General features: G+C 40.9%; 1 protein-coding gene and 1 pseudogene across 1 annotated transcript in view; one reads left to right on the forward strand and one right to left on the reverse strand.

The window, feature by feature from the left end:
• Positions 1–4,946: 4,946 nt before the first annotated feature.
• Positions 4,947–6,078, reverse strand: LOC103112515 (importin subunit alpha-1-like; annotated as a pseudogene).
• A 15,550-nt stretch (positions 6,079–21,628) lies between these two features.
• The window catches only part of SH3BGRL2 (SH3 domain binding glutamate rich protein like 2), a 228,691-nt gene continuing 222,405 nt past the window's right edge, over positions 21,629–27,914 (forward strand). Inside the window, exon 1 of the mRNA XM_060205424.1 lies at positions 21,629–21,878. Within this exon, the coding sequence (XP_060061407.1) occupies positions 21,834–21,878 (45 nt within the window). The 5' untranslated portion in view covers positions 21,629–21,833. The remainder of the gene's footprint in view (positions 21,879–27,914) is intronic.

Here is a 27,914-nt window from a genome sequence, read left to right on the forward strand (position 1 = left end):
ATGGGGGCTACGGAACCATACTGGGGCACAGTATTCTGCAGTGGAATAGCATAATGCCAGAGAGGATGATCGTAGTGTGGAAGCGCTCGTGCCCCATGAGGAGCTGGCCAGTCTTGCAATGATGTTATTCCTCGCGCCCACCTTTGCTGCAGTTTTTATGAGATGTTTGTGAAATGACAGAGTGCGATCGAGAGTAACGCCAAGATAGACTGGCTGGGCTTCATGCCGGACTCTCGTATCGCCAAGCTGCACATTAAGCTCACGCGAGGCCGAGGCATGGTGTAGATGGAAAACAGATGATACCGTTTTTGCAGTGTTCCTGAGAGAAAAGAAGTACACATAAGGAGGTGAGAGAGAGAAAGAGAGAGAGGGAAAGAGGAAGGGGCATGTGAGAAAAGGGTACTAGTTGCAGACAAGAGACAGGAAGGGTCTAAACTGTCACATGCATACATAGGTCTACTAGCAGAAAAGAACCCTCCTCTGATGTTTTAAAGTCATGTTTTCCAGTTCTGTATTTTCTAAACCTGATGCTATCCAGGGAATCTGAGGAATCTGGTTATAAATCAAGCTTTTTTGGAAACACAGTAGCTCTTTTCATTAGCTAATATTTGAGAACTTAAAATGTACCATTTACTCAAGCATTTGGCATGAGTTGTAACATTTAACTGTAACCCAAGTGTCAGAATTAAGTTTTCTTATTATCTCCATCTTACTGATACAGAGACAGGCACAAATGCTCAATTGTTTACCCAAGTCACAATAAGGAAATGGCTAGTTTTGTCACTCATTTTTGTCACTGACTTCCTTGTCTCCTTCCCCTGCATCATCTTCCATGTTGACAGGACCCCATTAGTTTGGGTTGGTGATTTACCCACCTTTTCATTTCCTGCATAATAATGAATAAAGACACACCTCACATCTTGACTCTCAAATTTCTTTTTTTTATATACATTTTCCCAGTATTCTTACAATCATCCAGTCATATGACCAAGTTCGGATCAAAGTTTAAAAGGGTTACTGGGGACCTTCTGGAAAAGCTTGTCCCCTGTCACTTTTAAAAGAAAAACATCTATTTACTTGCCCTCTTTTGTCCTATATGGAATGATGGTATGAGGTTGTCATACTTGGGATTGTGGCAGCCATCTTGCAACTATGAAGCAATAAGCTCAAAGAAAAACATCCTTATGCTGAGGATGGGATAATGGAAAGTGGAAAGACTACTGGACTCAAAAACCTTGCTGGATTGCTACAGTAGATCTGGATCTACCTCCTTGCACTCTTCTGTTATGTAGATAATCAAATGTTGCAATATCCTCTGGAAAGTGTTCGGACTTTTTTGCATGTACACAAAACAGATACAGACATAGAAATAGATTTTTAGCAGAGGAAGCATGTCTGTTTCAGGTTAATAGCATTTTTAGAATTTTTTAAATGTTTATTTATTTGTTCCCTTTTGTTGCCCTTGTTGTTGTTTTTCATTATTGTTATTGTTATTAATGTCATTGTTGCTGGATAGAACAGAGAGAAATGGAGAGAGGAGGGGAAGACAGAGAGGGGGAGAGAAAGACAGTCACCTGCAGACCTGCTTCACTGCCTGTGAAGCAACTCCCCTGCAGGTGAGGAGCCGGGGGCAAGAACTGGGATCCTTACGGCTGGTCCTTGCACTTTGTGCCCCCTGCGCTTGATCCGCTGAGCTACGGTCCGACTCACAGGTTGATAGCTTTTTATTTGGCAGTACCTACTCATTACTCACCAGCCACTAACTCCATACCCCCAACTTTGTCCCCACATATACAGCTATTACTCTTAATCAATGAAATAAAAATAAAATGTAGCGAATTGTAGTAAAATAGACACTGACTAGATTTCCTAATATGGTACTTATTCTACTGTACTATCTAAAACCAGAACAATAACGCTACATATGCATGATAACTTTGGATTATATACAAAGATTCCTTTCAAAGTCTCCATATTACATATCTTTTGGTGATGTTCTCATGTAACCATTTGTGGCTTTTGTTTGTTCTTCTTCTACATTGAATTTTAGTTGATGCTAAGGCTACTTCCTCCCACCTCAGTAATATACTCTGCTGAATTGGTTTTTATATTTTCATCATCTTGTAGAGTGTCTTACATAGGCAGTGGGAAATGTCCAGCCTGTGAAATTCATTTGGTATGGCCCTGCCAAGACAGGCAGACATTGTTTTCTATAACAATATTAAAGTTTTTCTTTTTCTTTTTATTGAGGGAGTTAATGTTTTACAATGCAGTCATTGACACGTGCATACAATTTCATTGTGTACCAGGTCCCCCAAACTTTTCTCCATCTCCACACTCCCCCTCCCTCCCAAGAAGCCTTTGTTTTGGTGCAATATACCATGTCCAATTCATGATTCATTCTGTGCTTTCCCTCCCCATCCCTAATGAAGTAGGTCCCACTAATAAGTGAGATCATTTGATATTTGTCTTTTTTTTTTTTTTTTGGCTTATCTCACTCAATATGGTGTCCTCAAGTTTCATCCAGGAGGACACAAAGGAGACAGTCTCATCATTTTTAACAGCTGAGTAGTATTCCACTGAGTATATATACCACTTTTTTTTAGCCACTTATCTGATGTTAGACATCTGGGCTGCTTCCAGGTTCTGGTGATTACAAACTGTGCTGCTATGAAAACTCATATACATAGATCTCTTCTGATAGGTGCTTCTGTTCCCTTTGGGTAAATCCACCAAGAGAGGAGGAATTTCTAGGTCATAGGGGAAGTCCATTCCTAGTGTCCCAGTAAGTCTCCAAATTGCTTTCCACAATGGCTGGATCCTTTCCAACATTTGTTATTTCTATCTTTTCTGTCCTTTCTGATGAATGACATTCTCACAAGTGAAAAGTATCACATTTTATCTTTATCTACATTTCTCTCATCATCAGTGACTTTGTGTACTTTCTCATACATCTGTTGGCCCTCTGAGTGTCTTCCCTGGTGAAATTTATGTCCATGTCCTGGACCTTTTTTCTAATGGAGTAGCTTTTCTTTGTTTGCAGAGCTCTTTATATATTTTGGTTATTAGTTCTTTGTCTGATGTCTGTTGCGTAAAGATATTCTCCCATGCTGTAGTGTGTCTTTCTCTTTGGGTGGTAGTATGCTAAGAAGCTCTTCAGTTTGATGTAGCCCCTTTGATTTATTTTCACTTTTGTTTTATTTGTTGCTGGATTTGAATCCTTGAAGGCATTTTTTTAAGCATAAATTGTGAAGCGTTCCACCCATGTTTTCTTCTACATATTTTATAGTTTCTGGCCTAATGTTCATGTCCTTAATCCTTCTGGGTTATCGCTGGGACTTGGTTTCTGTACAATGAAGCACCACTTTTGAAGATCCATTTTTTCCCCTTTTCTTTTATCCTTTATGTGACAGGACAGAGAGAAATTGAGAGGGAAGGGAGAGAAAGAGACAGAGACACCTGCAGTACTTGCTTTACTGCTTGTGAAGCTTTCCCCCTGCCAGGGTTCGAACCTCGGTCCTTGAACATGGTTATCTATATACTTAACCTAGTGCATCACCTCCTCCTTAAGTGTTAATTTTTAAGTTGATAATTTTGTTTGACTTGCAAATTATTTTGTAAATATCCAAATGGGTCTTAAAAGACAAAAGTTTCCTCACCAATGGTCTAGTGTATAGTTAAACTCACCTTGTGACAAGAAATTACAATGGCACGATATTCCTCCATTGAGCAGTTATCAAAGTCATAGTATACTCAGCAATTACAAGAGCACATTCATGCTTTTTTGGTCTTTAGAGATGATTGCTTCTTAATTATTAAAATTTAAGGAAGTGCAGATCACTAAAAAACTAAAAAGAAGAGGTTGATAATTTCCCAATGAGACAAAGGACTCAAAATAAATTTAGGTGAATACATAGAGCTTTCTTTTTTTTCTTTTCTTTTTCTTTTTTGTAATGTAAAGGGTGGAACTGAATCTTTATTTACAGGCACTACAAGTAAAAATACCAGAGAGAAATAAGGCAATCATGCACGCAGATAAAAAAATGTCATACAATATCTATGTAGAGTTTGGGGGCTGTTGAGGGCTAGTTTTTGTAAAAAGTGCTGCAATAACAGATCATATCTAGAGAATTCTTAGTAAAGACATGGTGAGACAAACTTGCATCAAACACAGAACACAACATTATGCCTCAGCTGTGCCCTCTAAATGCTAAGTGCCATCCTGGACTTGGACTATATAACCTGCAGAAACACTTTCTGGCACATTTTGATCTTCCTCTCTTCTATAGAGAAATATTTTCCAAATCAAGTTTAATGAAGCTTTCCACACGGATTAATTTTCCTGATATGGTAGTCTCAATTTTTGTCCAAACTGCTATAGTCATCAGTCATAATACTAAGTTACTCTATTTCACATAATTCCTCAACAACCTGAAATATATCTGAATGGCTTCCAAAATAATCAGAAATATTTCGGTATCTTTCACAGCTAAGAGGATCATCAATGATTCCTTTGATATAATGCCACAATGTAGGCATGTGTACAAGATATTCAACTGTACCACCACCTAGATAGTTGATTATAGCCCATACAGTTTCCTTTCATGTTGTAAGATCTACCTTAGAGGCAATGCCGGAAAAGGTCTAAGCCATGATTTATAGCTTGCTGTTTCTGGTCCTAGCAGTTAGCAGTGGTGTTTAGCACAATCTCACATAGCTTCCTTCTGCATGTTATTCAATAGTTTTGGAGTTCATTTTTCAAGCTTGGAAAGATGGTGAGTGCTACTGCATCTATTACAACCTAATTTTTGTTCATTTGTTCAGTAGCAATATTTTCTATGATTTTTTTCTTTTTCAGAGAACTGCTCAGCTCTAGTTTATGGTAGTGCTGGGTATTGAATTTGGGACTTTGGAGCCTCACACATGCAAGTCTTTTTGTATAACCATTATGCTCTTTCCCCTGCTCCATTGACTACAGACGTTCCAATTGGCATTTTAGCAACTGCTTGCAGGTTTGGAAAATGAGGCATGGCTCCTGTTTCCACAACTTTTTCAATCCATTCATTTAAATCTTCAGCAAGATAGATATCTGCTAATACCTTTGGATCATCATGGTACAAGAGACAAACTAAAGTAGGAAGAATCTGCCCAACAGCATCTAACTAGAGTGCAGGATTCTCTCTGCAACAAAAGCTCAAATGTGTGAAAATGAGATTATACAAGTAATTATACGACAACAATAATATACCAGGAACTGTAAGAAGAGTCAGCCATGGGTCAATTGCATCACACTTAATTCTTGGAAAACTAAACCATCACCTGTGGTGCTTCACAAAATTCATACTACTTGTTCACTGATACATGCAGGAAGATGCCAAAAGAGAAACAAAAGCTGGAGTAGCACCTCCATCTACTCCTGCTTTTGTCTGTTCTGATGTTCTGGAAGCAATGTTAGTGAGCATCTAAATGAATGGGACTATTGTCAGTTCTTGTCAATAAAGACACACATTTTGGGGTTAAGTCAACTTGAATTATGTTGTCTATGGGGGTGAGGAGAGACATTTTTTCCCCCTTAAAAGCAACTTCCTAGCAGCTTGAGTAGTTTACAGCTGACTTTCCAAACTGTTGCTATTAATGCCTTTTACAATTTAATCAACAGGCCAGTTTACAGTGCCCCGGACATTGTGGTTTTCCTGCAGTGGACAAGTAGTGTTATCAGGAAGTGAGTTTACATTCCTCCTTTTCAGCTTCTTATCATTTTTTTTTTTTTTTTTTTTTTACTTTCCTAACCTCCACATTAACTCTTATGAGACACCGCTTCATTTCTACAGGGTCTTTCCCCTTCTTCATCCATCTGTGAAGGTGAGCAGCTGCTGATTTTGCAGTATTATTGGCAGACATGATTCTGAGGCAAAGAAAGCAAGCTATAAAACCAGAATCCCATAGGAGGCAGTGCAAGCTGTTCAGTGTTCTCAAAACGAAGCCCAGACTGATCATTGGGGGAAAAAAATATCAATAAATTTTAGGCAAATGTAAATTAAAATTAAAGCAGTATAAAGCATTTCACTACATGGTTTGATGGTTTGTGGGGCAAGAAGAGTTATATAAAGTTCATAACCAAGGGGCAGTTAAGATTGCATGGACTAGTGGTCCACTATTCATTGCTTCATAGGGAAGACATGTTCCCTATGACATCAGCATTAAATGGAATTCTACCTATTGCAAAAGCACTTCCCTTTTCTTTAGACTTAAAGGCTTTCATCGCAGTATCATCAAAGCAGAATGGCATCTATAATGTAAATGGTCTTTGAATGAATTTGAAAGAGGTGGATGTGAATACCTGAAGAAAAGAAGTAGTAATCTAGTCTTAAGTACTGTAATTTTTTTTGTAAATTTTACTTTTAAGGAATGGTAGAGGACCCAAGGACTTTGATTGCTCTTTTTTCAAAACCACATGACTTAAAGTATTAAAAATCAGGGCCAGCAAGATCTGTTTGCTTTGTCATGGACACGGCCTACGTTCAAGTTGGCTCCCTCCATACCATAATGAGGGAAAATTCAGTGTCACGGTGCTTTTTCTCTCTGGCTCTCTACCTCTGTCTTTCTGTCTGAAAAAGTTTGCCTGGAACAGTTAAACCCTAGTGACAAGTAAAAAATATATTTAAAAACAGTAGTGAAAACAAGTTTTCATAATCTCTATTCAGCAGGCCCTTCCAAATAACAGGAAAAACAATAATAAAAAATAATTACTACAACAATAACACTTAGTGTTCACTTAACCTGCCACTTTCTCTAATTATTGCTATATATAAACATTTTCTTATACTTTCTTTGTTGCAATTATTCTAAATGTCTTTTATGTATAGCATAATGAGAAACTTTAATGAACTGAAAGCTCATTAGCAATGTATTTATGAGGAATCAAAATAGCTGCAGAATTCAACAATGACCTAAATGTAAATTTCTGTTTTATTATAACATGGTAGTAGTCATCCACAAAGCAGTAAATCATCAAAATAATTTAGGGTTGTGGAAGTTCATCTAACATGTGTTGCATAGAACTATGTAAGCTAGATCAACTTTTAAATGTTATTATTATTTTTTATTTTTTAGAAGCATTTGTGTATTATTTCTGATGTTTACTTTAATAATTTTTTTATTGCTAGCAGTTTAACAGTGTTTTACAGAATTATAAGATTTCAGAGGTAGTTTCCCATGGTATGTGTAGGTTCACCAAAATCCTGTGCCACCCCCCCCCCAACATGGTTCTCATGACACCTGAGATGATTTGGTTATCATTTTTCCTTTGTATGCTTTTTTTGCTTTAGGCATTAACACTCCATACCTGAATGAAGCAATCCTATAGTTTCCTTCATCTCTACTTATTTCCCTTAAATTATCACTGCCATCTCCTTCCATATTGTTCCAGATGATACTGTCTCATGTTTGTTTGTTTTATTGCAGAGTAATGGTCCATTGAATAAATGTTCCATAAATTCTTACCCAGTTATCTGTTGTTCAGCTCTTAGGCTGCTTCCATATTCTGGCTATTGTAAATTTTGTAGCTGTGAACATATGGGTGTATATATCTTTTTAAATTGGTTAAATTTGACTTTATTATGCTCTCATTACCTTTTGACCCGGAATATAATCTTGGGAGGCTCTACATCTGTGTTTATATTTCTAGAACACAAACAAAAAAAATTGATTAGGAGAGTTCTATGAGATTAAATAATCAACAACTAACTCTCCCCCCGCCCTCAAACAGCATCTTATGTTTTCTTTTTGTTTAATTATCTTTATTTATTTATGGATAGAGATAGCCAGAAATTGAGAGGGAAGGGGGAGACAGAGAGAGACAGAGAGATACCTGCAATACTGCTTCACCCCTCATGAAGCTTTCCCCCTGCAGATGGGGACCGGGGGCTCAAACCTAGGTCCTTGCACACTGTACCATGTGTGCTCAACCAGGTGTGTCACCACCCGGTTCCATCTTCTGTTTTCTCAAAAGCATCTAGAATATTCTTAGTCAATTTTTATTTTTCCCAAATTAGGCCATAATCTCTGTGACATTAAAGGCTGTGTTCGATTTGCTGTGGAATCTCTGGCATCTAACATAGTTTGGGGACTAGTGGTCAAAGGTAACTAACTACTACAGTAAATGAACTGCAAACAGGATTATTTTTTCCTCTTCCTGTGATTACCAGCAGACCTCAAAGCCCTATGTCAATCACTATCCTTCTCATACTTTTTTTTCTCACTTTCTGGTGAGAATAAGGCACAAGGGTAAGATTGTCAGGTGACTCATAGGAAAGAGTACAAATACAAATCCATGTATAGGGACCCAGATTCCAGCCCTGGGTCACCTGGAAGGAGTATGTGCAGGAGGGAAGCTGGTGTAGTAGTGCTACAGTTTCTATATCTCTATCTTTATTTCTCTCTCTAGATTCTAGAAGGGGTGAGGAAAGAAGGAGAGAGAGAGAGAGAAAGAAAAGGAAGAAAGAAAGAAAGAAAGAAAGAAAAGAAAAGAAAAGAAAAGAAAAGAAAAGAAAAGAAAGAGGCTTGGCTTCCAGGAGCAGTGGAGTGAGTTGTGCAAGCGAGGAACCCTAAAGATAACACTAGGAAAATAGAAGTGTTTTCTCCTCCTAGAGAGGATGAGGAAGCCTTCTGGTGGGTTAAAAGTGAACTGGTGGAAGTCGATGCAGTGCATATTGGTTTCCAGGATACTAATCCCTTACTTTAGGATTGGCCTCCAAGTCTTTAAATTGAAATTTCCACTCAGTGCAGGGACTGATAAATATGGTTTCTGTTAATTAAGGTTTTGTTTTCTTAAGGATATTTTGATCAAGCAACACAAAGGCAGTGGATGAATTCTCTTCTGAAACTTAAGCTGTGTTATTTTACTTTACTGGTGCTCCATGTCATTGGCATTCCTTTTATCTGAAGTATGACTACTCAGTGTCAGGAACATCAAAAGGATTTTTGTTAAGTACTTTAACTGAACAAGACACTTGTAAAGAGGCTTATATAAACTAGACCCATGTTACTTAGAAAGCTAAAATCACAGACATGAAACAGAAATATTTAGATTTTGCAGCCTTTATGCAAATGAAGGCCATTCCCTGATTTACTTTATATAGTACTTACTGAGTCTTGGTCCCAGGTATTGTGTGAAAAACATTTTGGGACTATATATCCCAACTCTACTAAACCCCAAAGAGTAGTGAGGAAGGGGAGGTATCATCACCAAGTTACACAAACTACCTGAGGACACTTAGACAACTGGGACATCCATCCCAGTCTGGTTCAGAGACCCATCATTCCTTAACCTCTCTGACCACCATTCTTTAACCTCTCTTGCCCTTTGCCTTAGAATTTCTCTCTCAAACCTATCACCTGTAGTCAGTCACAGTGCAGTCAGTGTTCAGAGGGATGATTATCTGATGCAGCGTGGGCCTGTGACAGGCAATGATAAGGTGTTTCAAGTCTCTTAAAAATGAAACCTTTGGGCCAGCAAAATAGTTCACTTGGATAGGGTACTGCTTTACTATGTGCTGAACCCAGGTTTGAGCCTGGTCTGTGCCATACTGAAGGAAGCTTCAGTGCAATGGTCTCCCCCCCCTCTTTATTTATTTATTCCCTTTTGTTGCCCTTGATGTTGTTGTTGGATAGAGCAGAGAGAAATGGAGAGAGGAAGGGAAGACAGAGAGGGGGAGAGAAAGATAGACACCTGCAGACCTGCTTCACCGCCTGTGAAGGTGACTCCCCTGCAGGTGGGGGGGGGGCTCCAATTGGGATTCTTCCCCTGGTCCTTGTGCTTTAGACCACATGAGCTTAACCTGCTGTGCTACCCCCCACTCCCTTTCTCTCTCTTTTTTTTTTTAGAATTTTTTTTTTCAATTTAATTCTTTTTTTTGGATAGGACAGAAATTGAGAGGGCAGGGGAAGATAGAGAGGGGGAAAGATAGACACCTGCAGACCTGCTTCACGACTTGTGAAGCTTCCCCCTGCAGGTGGGTTTCTCTCTCTTTCTATCTCTCTCCCTCCCTCTCTGTCTCTAACTGAAAAAGGAGAAGGAGAGGGAGAGGAGGAGGGGAGGAGGAGGGGGAGGGGGAGGGGAGGAGGAGGGGGAGGGGAGGGGGAGGGAGGAGGAAGAGGAGGAAGAGGAGAAGGAGAAGGAGAAGGAGAAGAAGTTAAACCTTTGGGGCCCTCAGTTGTACTGGATATAGTTCTGTTAAAAACAAAGCAGTCATGTCAGACCTTGACTATCAATCAGATTCAATTCTATTCTAAAAATAAAACCTTAAAAGAGTTGACACTCCAGACTGTTTGGAAGACTGTAGACAAACTTTAATAAAGAATGTTTATGTTCCCTGACTCCCCTTCTAGCTTCTTCTGTCTTTGCTCTTCTTTTCTGATCACGCCTCACCTCCCAATGAGAAAAGACAATCTTACTGCCTCTGCCTCATTAATCATCAGGGCTGAAGTCACCGCAGCCTGGCTTCTGCCTCCACCTTCTGCTCCCACAAAGGTCAGCAGTGATAATCAACTATCATTAGCATAACACATAAAGCTTCTTCTGGATTTATTGGGTGCTCTGCATTTTGTGTTAGAGGGAGAAGTCCTAGGATCCTATGTATCTTGCAGATGGTTTGGACTTACCTCCCCCTCATTTTTCTTTTTTTTTTTTTTTCATGTGCACTGAGGAATAAACTATAGGCCTCATGCATAAGCAATACTACCAAGCAACCTGCCTGGTTCAATTCCTTTATTCTATATATAGAAATAGAAGAGAAAGAGAGAGGGAGGGGATGAGGGAGGGAGAGGGAGATGAGGAGAGAGAGGAGAAAGGGAAAGGGAGAAGAAGAAGGGAGAGAGGGAGGGGGAGGGAGAGGGAGTGAGGGAGGGAAATGGGAGGGAGAAGTAGGAGGAGGAGGGGAGGGAGAGGGAGAAAGGAGAGAGTAAGAGGGGGAGAGGAGGGAGAGGGAGAAGAGGAAAGAGTAAGAGAGGCAAGGGAAGGAGAGGGAGAGGGGGAGGGGAGGGGGAGGGAGAAGTAGGAGGAGGAGGGGAGGGAGAGGGAAAGGAGGAGAGGAGGGAGAGGGGAAGGAGGAGAGGAGGGAGAGAAGAGGAGGGAGGGGGAGGGAGAGGGCAAGGAGGAGGGGAAGGAGAGGAAGAAGAGGGAGAGAGGGAGAGGAGAAAAGGAGGGAGAGGGAGAAGGAGAAAAGGAGGGAGAGGGAGAGAGAGGGAGGAGGAGAAAGTGAGAAAAAAGACCCCAAAGTACTACTCAACCATCCACAGACTTCCCCTCAATGCTATATGCAGTGCTCCCATGTAATGCTGGGGCTCAAAAGCAGGGCCTCATGCATGATTGAGCATGTGTTCTATCTGCTGAGCTATCTCTTACCTCAGTTAACTCAGTTTCTAAAAATTACGACTGAAAAACAAGAATATTGGGAGTCCGGTGGTAATGCAGTGGGTTAAGTGCACATGGTGAGAAGCACAAGGACCAGCGGAAGGATCCCAGTTCTAGTCCCCGGCTCCCCACCTGCAGGGGAGTCACTTCACAGGCGGTGAAGCAGGTCTACAGGTGTCTATTCTTCTCTCCCCCTCTGTTTCCTCCTCCTCCCTCCATTTCTCTCTGTTCTATCCAACAACAACGACATCAGTAACAACACTGATAACTACAACAACAACAACAACAAAAATAAAAATATTTTCAGAGAAATCCCCCCACCCCCAATTTTAGAGATATGCTGTCTAGTTTGCCATGTTCTCATGGTGAATACATGTGTACTTGGGCCTTGTTTACCACTTTCACTTGTCACATTCCTTATCATGTTTACTATCCATACTTTTGTGGCTATTCTGGTCAGGACTGTATATAGCTGTCAGGAAAAGAGATCTGCTCAGACCCAATCAAAATAAAAGGGAGTGGGGTGATAACAAACAAGCCCAGAGCAGAGATGGGATTTGTGGAAACTAAGACTGGAGGAAAGCCACCCAATTCTTTGTTAGTGCCTCTACTTTTCTTTCTTCCCTTTCTGATTTTCAGTCTGCAGTGATTCCATTCTTCTCTTGTCACAAATGGACTTCCTCAAACACTTCATTCAAGTTTCTTCATAGGCTCTGTTTGCTTACAGCTTGCCATTCCTACTCCCTTCTTTCCCTAGCACACTCCCTTATACTGCTGCTACTAATTGCCTCAATGTTCCCACATTCCAATTATAAAATCCCTAGAGAGCACCAGAATATATTTTAAGCTTGGTCACAATATGCCATAAATTACTTTCAAGTTGCACTAGGTTATACAGAAGGAAGTTCATAGATGTGATGCAAATATCTGTAACCAGGTAGACTAAGGATAGTCCTTAGAAGGGCTGTTGTTGACAGAAACTTTATGGTATAACTTAGAAAATATCCTAAACATAAGTAATCTTGATGGTAGTTGTTATTTATACTTATTTTATAAACAGGAAAAATAAAGCTTAGAGAGGTGACACAAAATATGCCCAAAGCAGAACTCTTTTCTGTGTAAATCTTAAAAATATCTTCAAAGAAATGAATACAGTTACAAAGCAGACTAAAGCAAAAATAAACCAATGGAACCACTACGCAAACAAAGAGACCCCTTGCAGAATAGGAGAAGATCTTTACATGCCATACATCAGAAATGAGGCTAATAACCAAAATATATAAAGAAAATAAATGACCCCATCCAAAAGTGGGGAGAGGATATGAACAGAATATGCTCCATAGAAGAGAGCTGAAAGGCGAGTAACCATAATGGAAAAGTGCTCCAAGTCATTGATTGTCAGAGAAATGCAAATAAAGACAACAATGAGATACCACCTCACTCCTATGAGAATGTCACACATCAGCAGATAGCAGCAACAAATAAATGCTGGAGACCTTGTGGGGTCAAAGGGACCCTCCTGCACTGCTGCTGGGAATGTAAATTGGTCCAACCCCTGTGGAGAGCAGTCTGGAGGACACTCAGAAGGTAAGAAGTGAAGCTACCCTTTGATATTGCAATTCCTCTCCTGGGGATATATCCTAAGGAACCCAACACACCCTTCCAAAAGGATTTGTATATATCTATGTTCATAGTAGCACAATTTTTAAAAATATTTACTTCCTTTTTTGTTGCCCTTGCTGTTTTAGTCATTATTATTGTTGCTATTATGGCTGTTGATGTTGTCGTTGTTGGACAGGACAGAGAGAAATGGAGAGAGGAGGGGAAGGCAGAGGGGGAGAGAAAGACAGACACCTGCAGACCTGCTTCACCACCTGTGAAGCGACTCTCCAGCAGGGGCTCAAACCGGGATCCCTAAGCCAGTCCGTGCGCTCTGCACCACATGCGCTCAACCCGCTGCTCATCGCCAGACGCCCAGCCGCACAATTTTAAATAGCCAAAACCTGGAAGGAATCCAGGTGCCCAACAACAGATGAGTGGTTAAGCAAGTTGTGATCTATATACACAATGGAATACTTCTCAACTATTAAAAATGGTGAATTGGGGAGGTGGGCGGTGACGCAGCGGGTTAAGCTCACATGGCGCAAAGTGCAAGGGCCGGCTTAAGGATCTCTGTTCAAAAACCAGGTTCCCCACCTGCAGGGGGGTTGCTTTTCAGGCGGTGAAGCAGGTGTGCAGGTGGCTACCTTTCTCTCCCCCCTCTGTCTTCCCCTCCTCTCTCCATTTCTCTCTGTGCTAACAATGACGACATCAATAACAACAACAACAATAACTACAACAATAAAAAACAAGGGCAACAAAAGGTAAAATAAATAAATAAATACATTTTTTTAAAATGGTGAATTCATCTTCTTTACCCCATCTTGGATGTAACTTGAAGGAATCATGTTAAGTGAGATAAGTCAGAAGGAAAACAATGAATATGGGATGATCTAACTCATAGGCAGAAGTTGAAAAATAAGCTCAGAAGGAAAAACACAAAGCATAGGAAGCTGGGCGGTGGTGCAATGGGTATAAGCACACATGGCGCAAAGACCAAGGATCTGGGACCCACCACGACTCCTCACCTGCAGGGGAGTCGCTTCACAAGTGGTGAGGCAGGTCTGCAGGTGTCTCTTTCTCTCCCCCTCTTTGTCTTCCCCTCCTCTCTCCATTTCTCTCTGTCCTATCCAACAACAACGACATCAATAACCACAACAATGTTAAACAACAAGGGTAACAAAAGGGAAAAATAAATACATAAGTATAAAAAAAAACACAAAGCATAACTTAGACTGGCGTTGGTGTACTGCACCAAAATAAAAGACTCTGGGGTGGGGATGGGGGAGTTCAGGTTGCTAGAACATGATGGCAGAGGACCTAGTGGGAGTTGTATTTTTATGTGGAAAACTGGAAGATGTTATGTATGTACAAACTATTGTATTTACTGGTGGGTGTAAAACATTAATCCCCTAATAAAGAAATTTTTTACCCCACCTGCAGGGGAGTCGCTTCACAGGCGGTGAAGCAGGTCTGCAGGTGTCCATCTTTCTCTCCTCCTCTCTGTCTTCCCCTCCTCTCTTCATTTCTCTCTGTCCTATCCAACAACCACAACAACAATAATAACTACAACAATAAAACAACAAGGGCAACAAAAGGGAATAAATAAATTTTAAAAAAAAAGAAATTTTTTAAAAAGTGAGATAAGTCAGAAGCAAAAGGATGAATATAGGATGACCTCACTCATAGACAGAAGTTGAAAAACAAGATGAGAAGGGAAAACACTAAGCAGAACTTGGACTGGAGTTGGTGTGTTGCATCCAAGTAAAAGACTCTGGGTGGGGGCGGGGAGAGTTCAGGTTCTGGAACATGATGTCAGAGGAGGACCTATTGTTATATGGAAGTGTTATGCATGTATAAACTATTGTATTTCACCACATTGATTGTACCATTAATCCTTTAATAAAAATTTAAAAAAATATATGCCCAAGGTATTAAATGACAAAGTTAGAGTGTGAAGGCAGGTTGTCTAGCAAACACAAAGCTCTATTTTCACTATTTTCTTTCTTTTTTTAGATGGGACAGAGAGAAATGGACAGAGGAGGGGGAAGTGAGGGGGAGAGAAAGACAGACACCTGCAGACCTGCTTCATCGCCTGTGAAGTGACCCCGCTGCAGCTGGGGAGCCAGAGGCTAAAACCGGGATCCTTACACTGGTCCTGGTGCTTTGCTCCACGTACACTTAACCCACTGCGCTACCACCCGACTCCCCATTTTCACTATTTTCTTTGACTTCTGTGCTGGGTAACATTTTTAGCTATTCTCTGCTTTATGAGACTTAAAACTCTTCTCTTGGGTTCTGTGATACACCACCCTTTTCAGTGTGTTTAGTGCTTTCCCTACTCTTCCTTTTCTGTTTAATTCCTTGTTCTCCTTCCAATTCTTTTTTAATGAGATTTTTAAAGATCTTATTTGTTTATTATTGAATAAATAAAGAAAGAAATTGAGAGAGGAGAGGGAGATAGAGAGAGGAAAAAAGATAGAGAGAGAGCTGTAGCCCTGCCTCACTACTTGTCAAGCTTTCCCCCTGCAGGTGGGGACCAGTGGCTTTGAACCCAGGTCCTTGCATACTGTAATGTTTGCTCTTAACCAAGTATGCCACTGTATGATCCCTTTCTTCTTCCAATTCTTATAGGTGGGAATTTTCCTAGAGATGCTTGATGGATCCTTTCAGTCTCTTTCTGCATTTTGTTACTAGACTTTTAAAGACTAATCAGATACCATAATTTATTTTTTAATTTCCACCAGAGCAATGCTCAGTTCTGGTTTATGGTGGGAGTGGGGGCTGAATATGGGACTGTAGAGCCCCAGGCACGAAAGGCTTTTGCATAACCATTATGCTACCTCCCTAGCCCAGATTTAAAAAAAAAAATTAATTTTGGGTTCCAAGACACTCTGCCTACCCTAGCAGAATAGTGAATCTAATTTAAAGAGTTCATAAACTTGAATAAGAAAACCATACTATCTTTGTATTTTCAGAGAACTCAACTCAAAATTTACCAAGTCCTTTAATTATGTGTAGGTAACAAACTACGGTAAAAGTATGAGCGTTTATAACTTTGATACCCAAAGAAGTCTCAAGTATTTTCATATTTTCCAGTTGTTCCAGTTGCCTTTTACATTTCTGTATTTAGAAATATCTTTACAAAAGTTCGTAGACTCCACCGGAATGTTAAAGCACTCTAACCTATAAACTGACCTTACTGTGATAACCATTTATATGTACACATATAAATAGATGTATATTTATATACATATTATTAATTAAATATGTATAAATACATATAAAACCATGGACATTAGACACATAAAATTTTATATATCAACTTTGTCTAAACTATTGGGCTGTCAAAAAAGTTGTGGTGTATTTTTCTGTGCAATAGTATTTTTGCAGTTCTGTATCAAACAGAAGGAGAGAAAACATAGCACAGGAGCTTCCCCAGGTTCTGTGGCACTGCCATGTGATTCTGGGGTCAGTATCTGAGGAGTACATCTGACAAGAAACATGCCCTATCTGCTGAGCTATCTCCCTAGTCCCCTGTCAATTTTATCTTTTTATAAAACATGTATTTATTATTTATTTTACTTGATGGGACAGAGATAAATTAAGTGGTGTGTGGATATATATATATATATATATAGAGAGAGAGAGATAGAGAGGGAGAGAGAGAGGGAGAGAGGAAGAGAGAGAGGGAGAGAGGAAGAGAGAGAGGGAGAGAGAGAGAGAGGGAGAGAGAGAGAGGGAGAGAGAGAGGAAGAGAGAGAGGGAGAGAGGGAGAGAGGAAGAGAGAGAGAGAGAGGGAGAGAGAGAGAGGGAGAGAGAGGGAGAGAGGGAGAGAGGAAGAGAGAGAGGGAGAGAGAGAGAGAGGGAGAGAGAGAGAGAGGGAGAGAGAGAGGAAGAGAGAGAGGGAGAGAGGGAGAGAGGAAGAGAGAGAGAGAGAGGGAGAGAGAGAGGAAGAGAGGGAGAGAGAGAGAGAGAGAGGAAGAGGGAGAGAGGAGGGAGGAAAAGAGGGAGACGGAGAGGGAGGGGGGGTGGAGAGACCTGTAACACTGCTTCACCACTTGTGTATCTTCCTCCTTGTGGGTGGGGACAGGGAGCTTGAACCCAGGTCCTGGAGCATGGTAACGTGTACGATCATCCAGGTGCACCACCAGTGGGCCCTTAATTATATCTTGATAAATATAAAAAAACCAACAGCACTGAAGATGGCCTAGTATGATCTTTTAAGGGCAGCACATCTGAGACATCACAATGCAGCCTACTCAACGTCTAGTGACCTACTCGATTTTCTGAGTTCTGTCTCTAAGTTTCAGGTGTCTGCTCTATCTGCAGACTTTAACTTGTCAGATGCGTATCTAATCCTTTCCGCTGCGTGCCTGGCATTGATCCTGGATCCCTAGCTTATGGCACAGATTGATTTCTACTCTCACTCTTCACTTTATTTACCAACTTGGATCCCAGCTCTCTACTGCCTTTGTTGGTTTCCTGCACTGCCAACATGTTTTAAGCTATACACGAGCTTTAGAGATGATCTTTTTCACCAGGGTGGGAAGGAGAGACAAGTGCAATCAAGGGTCCCTTAACTACATGTCTGTGAAAGTTCACCCATACAACAACAGCCCCAAAGAGGGTGAATCATATTGCCTAAGTGTGTAGTGAGCTATACTACCTACGTTTGTGTAATTACATGCTTATACAGCTCATATGATGACACAGTACTCAAAAATATCCCCATTGTTTGGTGACACATGCCTGCTTTACCAGAGTGATCTTTTAACAACATTATGTGAGTTTCAAGTGTACATTATTGAAAAATCAACATCAAGTTAACGATGAAAAAAGCCAGCAAGATAGCTTAGCTGAGAGGATTGCCTGCTTGTGGGTATACATGTAACCCATTGCTCTGGGGGTACCTTATTTGCTTTGGTGTCTTTCACTCTCTTTGTATTTTGTTCTCTCTCTATCTGAAAAAGTTGACCCAGAGCTGGAAGCCTGAGTAATAACAAAAAAAAAAAAAAAAAAAGAAAGAAAGAAATGTTTATCAGGGAAAGTTCCTAAGAAGTCCATGCAATTCTAATCTTATCCCCTTCCTTAGAATGCTTACAAATAAAGTGCAAACTATCCAGTTGTTGGTTTTTTTTTTTGTTGTTTTTTTTTTGGTGAACAAAACAGAAACCTAGTTGATGTGTTTTAAGAAAAAATAAGAAATTTATAATATGAACACAGGAATATTTATTAGATTGTCTTCAAGGGCAGATATGTGGGAACAGGTCAAACCATACACAGGGACTACTGACAAAGTTTTCTGGCAGGGCACTTAATAAATAATAAATATATTAGGTTCGTCTGCCACTCTGCCCCATTTTTGTTTTCTCTTTTCCAGTCTTAATTGCAAATCTTGGAGACTTGGGATACTGTCTAGCTTTGCCTGAGTCTGGTGCAAGGGGAGGCTGGTTCACGCTGTATGAACTGGACTTTGGGTATCATCCCTACAACTTCTTGGCCCAGAGTGAAAGAACAGCTTCCAGAATGGAGTCTGTTGTTTCATGAATTCAACTGTGCGTGCTTGAAACTGTGGCCCCAAAGGAACAGAGCTATCTGATAAGGCCTTAAAGGGAATAAGCGAGCTAAAATTAGTAAATTGGATTAAGCAGAAGACAAGTCTTTCAGACTCAGTTTTTCAGGAACTGTGTTACAGAAGCAGTAAATATATTAACTACTTTATAGGAAGGAATAATTAGCAGAAACTCACTTGATACCTTTGTTCTGTTTATTTCTTTTCCACTCAACTACTCTGAATTGTCTAAAACTTCTACACGTTACATTTAAGGAGGAAATGCATAGAAATATATCATCATCCAGGAAGCCAGATGACCTGGGAACCTTAATTCCCTAACCTGTTTGTCCTGAAACCCAACTCCAGTCTTTCTAGATAGAGACATGATAGAAGTCTCAAATACCTCCTGCTACATGTATAATTGTTATCTGAAACAAAGAAATAGCTTGATAGAGCTGACCAATGCTTGTTTCCACTGCATTCCAGACATCAGTCATTAATTCTTTCCTTCTTGCAAAAGCTGGCATGACAATATTTTAATTTCGGTGACATTAGGGGGAAAAAATGTTTGCCTTTATTTTCAATGCTTTCTCTTATCAGTTCCTTCATATCTCTTTATGAAGCAAACTGAGTTTTTGCTGTTGTACTCACACATTTTTTTCTTATTCTCACCTTACACACCAATCTACCAGCAAAAATCCTACTTGTCTTTAAAGTCTCTGCTCAAAGTCTACCTTTTCCTTCCTTTTCTCTTCTTTTCTTTTCTTTATTTCTTTTTTTTCTTTTTGCTTCCAGGGTTATTGCTAGGGCTCGGTGGCTACACCATGAATCCACTACTCCTGGAGGCTGTTTTTTTCCCTTTTTGTTGCCCTTGTTATTATTATTTTTTATTGTTGTCGTGGTTATTATTGTTTTTATTACTATTGTTGCTGGATAGGACAGAGAAATCGAGAGAGGAGAGGAAGACAGAGAGGGGAAGAGAAAGATAGACACCTGCAAGACTGGGAGTATGAATCAACCTGTCAAGGCCCATGTTCAGCGTGGAAGCAATTACAGAAGACAGACCTTTCACCTTCTGCATCCCACAATGACCTTGGGTCCATACGCCCAGAGGATTAAAAAATAGGAAAGCTATCAGGGGAGGGGATATAGAATCCTGTACCCCTCTTATCCTATGGTTTTGTCAATGTTATATATATATACACACACACACACACACATATACATATATCTGCAGACCTGCTTCACCACATGTGAAACTCCCCTGCAGGTGGGGAGCTGGGGGTTTGAACTGGGATCCTTACGCTTACTCTGGTCTTTGTGCTAGGTGCACTGAACCTGCTGTGCTACTGCCCGGCCCCCTCTCCCTCTTTTCTTTATATCCACACAACAGTCTTTTGGTACAGTGTGTCTTGTTTGGTTGCTATTTCTATACCCACCCTTCTTTTGCAGAAAATAAGTGTTTTGCTGGCTTTGGAAAAGACTTACTCAACTTTTCATCACTTTAGTGCCTATAGTTGAGTTTAACTATATAGTCCTAGCTGAATAATTGCAAACTTTAAAAATGCTCACTTAACAATGATTTTGTTTCATATTATTGCTATCATGTATGTATGATAAATCATCTATTTATCTACCTACAGAGAGGTTCCATGGCCCCAGAGGTCAGAGCACCACTTCTGTACATTCAGCACCAGGGACTGAACTGAAAGTGTCAGGTGTGCAAATCCCACATTCTACCAGTTGAGCTATTTCCCCCCCACTGAAAACACAGACATTCATAAAGACTTGCATTTATACAGGAAATGTGTAAAATACTTTGAAGTCAGTTATTTCATACTTTATAAACATTGGCTTCTACATTAAACATTAAAGATTAAATCATACTTGTAGATATTAGAAAAAACATTTTAAATCATTGAATACTAAAAACTTAAAAAAAAACTTCCATTAGAACTGTATCTTTTGCTCTGTAATAAATTAAAAAGAAGTATCACAGAAATGACTTTCAGATAAACAGTAGGAAAGGTCAGAAACTTTAAAAATTCAAAATTGTTCTAAAAATGCTCCAAAATGGTTAACACATGTGTAAGAAGTTTACCAAGACTCAGAAACTATATCACCCAATGTCTTTCGTTCTAGAAATATTAATTAACATTGTTCCCAGAGCTCTGCCAAACTCCCCTGCTGAAAGGAAGAAAGTAAATACAGTGCTGTTGAGAAAATTGGTTCATTTCCACGAAATGGCGAGAAGCTTGTGCTTTTGTCAAATAGCATACATTTGCTAAAGAACTATTTCTAAACAATTAGCGACCAAATAAAGGTTTTTTTATTTAACAGCATCCTCCTGGGAGACTGCTCTGGAATGTGCAGCGGGTCTGAAAAAGGCACCAGTCTGGCTCAACCATTAATATTAGGTTTTACAGAGACGAAGCCTTTGTGTAGAGTAGCGGGGGTGGGGTGGTGGGGTATGGGTGGAGCTCAGATTTTCAAGGTTGATAGAAGGATTCTAATTTCGTTTGATGTGTGTGTTTCCTACTACAATCACATTACAGTTTTGCAAAGGAAAAAAAATATATCGGTTGCACTCTCAGCTCGGTTTCTTGGAGGGAGGAATGGGGGGGGGGAAAGGGAGGGAGAGAGAGACCCGTCTCCTGTACCTAAAAGAATCACCCTCCTGCAGTCTCCATAGCCACTGGGACAACAGAGGCTCGCCAGCCCCGCAGCCTTCTTCACCGCCGCCTCCCGAGAACCTGTGCACCCCATCTGGTGGTGCGCTGCGGATCCCGGGTGCGCCGGGCAGGCAGTGATGTTGGCATTTCTAGATGCTCCAGCCAGCAAACCACAGCATCCAACCCAACCCTTTTGCCTAACTTTATTTTATCCGCGCTCGCAGCGGGGCGACACTCCTCACCCCCTTCTCTCCTCCACCCCTTACACAGAGACCCATCCGCAGTTAAACCGAGGCTAATTGAAAGGGTCTCAGTCCATCAGATACTCCAGGACGGCCGAAACTACAACTCCCATCACGCCCCGCGGCCTCCTCCTCCCTCCCCCTCCCCCCCCCCCCACCAGCTCAGTGGCAGCCCGCAGCCGGTGGCGCTGAGATTCTATCTGCGGGTTGGGCGGGAGGGAGTCAGATCCCCGAGATCTTTCCGGACGCGAGCGCTCTACCCCCGGCGGTACTCACTCGAGTTGAAATTGCACGGCAGCGCCATACGGGAGCCAACAGGGGCAGACGGTCTGTCCCGGCGCTGCGAGAGGATGGTCATCCGCGTGTTCATCGCCTCCTCCTCTGGCTTCGTGGCGGTGAGCTCGGCGGGGGACCGGCAGCCGGCGGGTCGGGGTCTGCAGGAGCGGGGGGCCCGCGGCGTGCAGCAGGCGCGGGGCGCTCGTCCCGGCGCGCGGGGCATCGGAGCGCAGAAGCCCGCGCGGGGCAGGTGACCCGTCGGCCCGGGACAACAATGCGAGGGAGCCGCGCGTGCCGCTGCGGGCGCCTCGGGCTCACCTGCCTCCCGCCGGGTGCGAGGGAGGAGGGAGGCGGCGCCCGGGAAGATGGAGTCCGCGGGGCAGGAAGCCCTGGCTCCGGAATTTGGGGAAGGGGTGATTCAAGAATCTCGGAGGTCCCGGGTTATTTATTTATTTATTTTTAAGTGTAGTTTCTTCCGTTTTGGGACATTCATTCAGCCTGGTTATATTTTGTACTGAAGCTTTTCCACTGCTTGCTTTGCTATCCTAGCTCCTGGTTGAGACAAGTTTATGTGGGTTTTGCAGTCTTCCACCCAGCCTGTCCCACCACCAAGTACGTTTCATTAGTGCTTTACCTGTGCAGGGAGAACAGTCAACCCATTAGTCCGGTCGTACCAGGTTTATTATTATTATTGTTGTTGTTGTTTGACATCGTTTCCTTTTTTTTTTTTTTTAGCGTGCTATACATATTTTTACATCTTAGTGTAAATTATGTACTTGTTGGTTTCTTTCCTCCTGTAATGCTGTTGTGGGCAGTTTCATCTTGAGGATAGATCTATAAGCTTGTAGTCCATATAACATTTTAAGGTGTTTTGTTTGAACAATGTTTTTGGATTTGTTTTTTAACAGACTTTCTTTTTCTTTTTAGAAAGAAGGGTTAAATGGCTAGAAGTGTCAAAGTTTAAGGAGAAACCCAGCAGTGTATTACGCAGTTCACTGATTAAGGCATATAACAGTGTGTGCTTTACATGGTTCTTAAGTTATGGTTTCTTTTTTTTTTAATTTCTTTATTGGGCAATTAATGTTTTACATTCGACAGTAAATACGATAGTTTGTACGTGCATAAAATTTCCCAGAAATTGTGTTTTTTTTTTTAACATAATAGTTAAACTATAGATTTAAGAGACTCTTTGGTGGGAGGCGTAATCTGGTATGCCACAAGATGCAGCACTGGTTGCTCAAAGTTTGGTCCTGCCAGTTGCATGACCAGCAGTTCAACCAGCTTGTCCACAAATTTATACCTGAAGTGGGTGAGATGGAGGATGAGATAAAATATTGTTTGCAAATCCTTATCAACGATGAAAACTTTCTATTAAAAAAACCAGAAATACTGTAGAAAAAGTTAAAACCCTGCATTAGGAGCAAAAGACGGGAAACTGATTTATCTATGTATGTGTGCTTTCCCTGGTCCGCAGACTGCTGACAGTTTTGGTGTTTCTAGTTGTTTGTGGTTGCTTAGTCATACCTGGATTTGATAGATTTCTTCATTGAAGCTATACTTTGTGTTTGAAAACTTAAGAATGCAACAAGCTTTTGACTCCACGGTCAAATTCTATGATTCAGTAATTGTTTCAGTTGCCTTGTATTGATTGTGGAGGGGATGCTTTTCTAGTACTTGGAAGTCAAAGTCAAAACTTGAGGTAAATTACGTGGCTTGCCCTGCCAGTAGGTCTTATATCAAGATAGTTCTGGAGCCCTGCACTTGTGTTTGCTTAATTCCTTTGACAAGTACATATTACCTACTGCTCTGTCCTTTTTTGATTTTTAAATTTATTGTTATGTATTATTCACACAAAGCTGGAGTTGAGACTTTTCTTTGTTTTTCTTTTTTAAAGATGTTTTTATTAGGGAGTTGTTGATTTATAAGGCTGTTGTTGAAGAGACCTATGGTTTATTATTATATTTTAATTTTTATTTTTGCCTCCAAAATATTGTTGGGGCTCAGTGCCTGTACCATGAATCCACTGTTCCTGGAGGCTAGAGAGCTACATTTTAATCTGGGTTCTTCCTAGTGGCACCAGCTTGGGTATAAAGCCTTTGCCAGGTTTTCTCTTGCATAAACAATTGTATTTAATAATTTGGAATTGAACACTAGCTTTAAAAGGCTTTGGTTTCCTCAACTTACTAAATGTGGAGAAAGTTGTAACAACTTCTTTAACACTGTCAGCAACAAAACTTACTTTAAAGTAAATGTTATGACTTTATTCTTTTTTTAAATAATTATTTTTAATATTTATTAACCTTTTAAAAATATTTATTTATTTATTCCCTTTTTGTTGCCCTTGTTGTTTTATTGTTGTAGTTATTATTGTTGTGGTCTTCGTTGTTGGGTAGGACAGAGAGAAATGGAGAGAGGAGGGGAAGACAGAGGAGGAGAGAAAGATAGACACCTGCAGACCTGCTTCACCTCCTGTGAAGCGACTTCCCTGCAGGTGGGGAGCTGGGGCCTCAAACCAGGATCCTTCGCCCATTCCTGCGCTTTGTGCCCATGCACTTGACACGCTGCGCTACCGCCCGACTCCCATGACTTTATTCTTTTCCACTTTCCTGCCCTTCCTGATAGTATGTATTCTGTTCTTAGTTCTACTGTGTGTATAGTCCATATGTGCTGTCTATTTTAATAGTCTTCTGTTGGAAGACCTGAAGTTCTATGTCTTGGGCAATTCTCAGTCCTTGAGGCTCCCAGTTTTAATATTTACTAACTGCTATGTCAGTACATTGTTTTGGGATGATTTGATATTTCAGTAATAATATAGCATTGATATTTTGGGCGATGTCAAGTTTCTACTTACTTGCAAGGATCATGATTTCTGAGAGGTAAGAAATTATCTAAGAAATTATCTGAGCTCAGCCCCCACCACACAGAGGAAAGTGTCATTGCTACATATTCTTCTTATTCACCTGTTTCTCAGTATCTGGAGCCTGAAAGAGAACAAAAATCTTTTAGAGCAGCTTGCTTGGGAGGTTTCTCAGCAGATTGAGTTCAGCACTTGTATGCTTAAAGCTCTGGGTTTGCTACCAGCACCACAATTGCCAGAATGGACTGCAGAGTAAGTTAAATATCCTCATGAAATATAGATCTCAGAGAAGTTGTTTAGGTCAGTCAGTGGGATGGACAGGTCAGCGGGGCATAGAGCAGCGTTAAGCTGTATTTAGCCATTAATGTAACAGTAATTATGTTGTCTCTCTAGCAATAGCTATTGACACTGTTTTATTTAGTGACCAATCCTGACCAGTAGCTGCATCGGAGGACAAATCATTTCATTCCCGAGTCCGTTTGGTTTAAGTTGACATTTATTAAGCCCTCAGGAAAAGGCTGTGATTATAATTAGACTACATCTAATTCCCTAAATCCCAGGAATTTCTAGAAAGATGCTCTGACTGGGTCAGTTATAGATTTAAACAAACAGTATATGTAGAGAAAATCCTTATACCATGCCCTTTTTATCCTCCCTACTTGCAGTTGAAGTATCTTACTAGGAAGCAAAAGTGATGCCTTATTATTATGTTATGAGTGCCTGAAAATCAGGCTGCTTATGCACCTGATAATATCAGTCATTCATATCAGATAAAGAAATTTTAGGTCAGATCCAGGAATATAGTATACTAAAAAAATTGCCATTTTCAAATAATAATAATAATAACAACAGTAACAATAATTACTATTTACCACTGGGGCTAGGTGTCTGCACAGTTTCACTGAACTGCAGTAATTTTTTCCCCACTTTTTCTTTCTTTCTTTTTCATTTTTTCCCATTTATTTTTAAATAGAAGTGAGAGCAAGAGAGGTAGAGAGTGAGAGAGATAGAGAGATGCCTGCAACACTGTTCCACCACAGATGGAAGAGATGGTTTAACCTGGGTCCTTGCATATGATAACACTTGCACTCAATCAGGCAAGCTACCTCGCGGCTTGTCATTTTCAAATTCAAAGTATTCTGGCTATCCATTGCAAAGGAAAGGTCTTGGTGACTGTATTCAGGAAATATGTTACTATACCTTTTACATGTAAGGGTATTGAAAGCAGTCCATTTCCTCATTATTATTATTATTATTATTATTCCTCATTATTATTTTACTAGTTCAACAAGTATTTTCTGAGGGTCAGGCTGCTGGCCCAGCTTTGTCTTTGGTCTCAGTGTAGTACTGCAAGGGGATAGAGGGTGTGGTCTCTGTCCTCTCAGAATTCAGGGACCAGGTAGGGAGATAAGATAAGTAAAACCTGCAGTAATAAAGCACAGTCCAAGGACACAATGCCTCTTTGAGGAACATTTCTTACCAGAGATAGACAATAACATAGGCAGCAGAAGGATGCGTTGCAGGATGTCAGATAAGGAAGGAAATGTGCCAGAAATCATAAAATATGCATGTGGGAGCCTTAGGCAGATGGCAGAGAGGGGGATTGAGTTAGATTTGGAGCCTAGGGGAGAGTGTATGAGCCTACCTTGTTCAGGATGGCAGCAAAAGTCCTGAAGGACCTTTTTTTTTTTTTTTTTTTGAGAACTGGGTAGATTCTTAAGTCATCCCCTGAAGTGAACTCCAAATAAACTCCTTATTGCTCAGAATATTAGTGTCATATTTAGTGTTTACAGACTGCACATTGCCTGGAGCCTTTTGGCCCCAGGAATGAAGTGCTGTCCGACAGAGGGACCTTTCGTACATGACTGCAGTACTATTTTCATCCTCTTCTTACCTTCATGAGAGATCTCAAAAGGGGAATAAAATCTCTCATTCTGGGAGTCAGGCGGTAGCACAGAGGGTTAAGCGCATGTGGTACAAGGTGCAAGGACTGGCATTAAGGATCTGGTTTGAGCTCCCAGCTCCCCACCTGTAGGGGAATCGCTTCACAAGCGGTGAAGCAGGTCTGCTGGTATCTATCTTTCTCTCCTCCTCTCTGTCTTCCCCTCCCCTCTCCATTTCTCTCTGTCCTATCTAACAACGACAACATCAATAATAACTACAACAATAAAACAACAAGGGCAACAAAAGGGAATAAATAAATATTTTTAGAAAAAGAAATTAAAAAAAAAATCTCTCATTCCAGTCGCTAGAGCTGGAATGAAAGGACACCTAAAAAGGTATTTATAGTGACACCCAACCTCCTAAATTCACAAAGAAGGAAATTTGGGGGGCAAGAAAGAGGGAGAGTGACCAAGAGGGGAGCAAGAGGGGGTACAGTTACTACCCTGAGTCAAGGCCGTCCCCCCACATCAGTCATTGATGAGCTATGGGCTAAATGGAACCAGATTTCCTGACTTCTTGTGTTCATAAACTCATCCGTGCACACATTCATACAACCACCAATCAGGCTCAGTCAGGCTCCATGTTAGAACAGTAACAGATGCTACTAGGTGTTGGGTGTGCGTGTGTGCGTGCGTGCGTGTGTGTGTGTGTGTGTGTGTGTGTATGAGATGGTCAAGAGAACAAAGATTGCTTTGGTAGTACAAATCAGTGCTAATTCTCTATTGTGTAAAGACTTGGGATGCCAGCCACTTACTCAAATACAATGAATGATTGATGCTGGCCTGGGAGATATTTTGTTTGTGTGGGCCTGCTGAATGAGCTAGACAAGAGTATATCTGTGAGTGCTGGAGAGGGACTTTCTCTGACAGCAAGAGATGCATAGAAATATTAGAAGTAAGTTGGAAAACATAGCACTTTACCTAGGCCACAACGATGTTTTCAGGTGGTGGTAGGGAATGGAAACACATAGAAACAGAACTGAGCTAAAATCAGTTATGCCTGTGTAAAACAAGACTGCCCATGAATTCCTCCTTGATTCTAATACCAGAAGAAAAGGAGCAAAGAGAATGGGCCTGGACGGTTTAGGGACTGAACCCATAGAGTCAGTTACATGGCAATGCAGTTACCTATTTCCATTTTACAGGCGGAGAGAAAGGAGTTACAGGATGTGATTAAGATCATTTGTAATAGAGGGTCTGACTCTGAGACAAACTCTTGGTGTGAGGGCCAGGTGATGGCGCACCCTATTAAGCGCTCATAGTACAAAGCACCAGGACCAGCTCAAGATCTAGGTTTGTGCCCCTCCTCTCCACCTGCAGGGGGTTGCTTCATGAGCGATAAAGCGGGTCTGCAG

The sequence above is a fragment of the Erinaceus europaeus genome, chromosome 13, assembly GCF_950295315.1.
Source record: "Erinaceus europaeus chromosome 13, mEriEur2.1, whole genome shotgun sequence".
NCBI lineage: Eukaryota > Metazoa > Chordata > Mammalia > Eulipotyphla > Erinaceidae > Erinaceus > Erinaceus europaeus.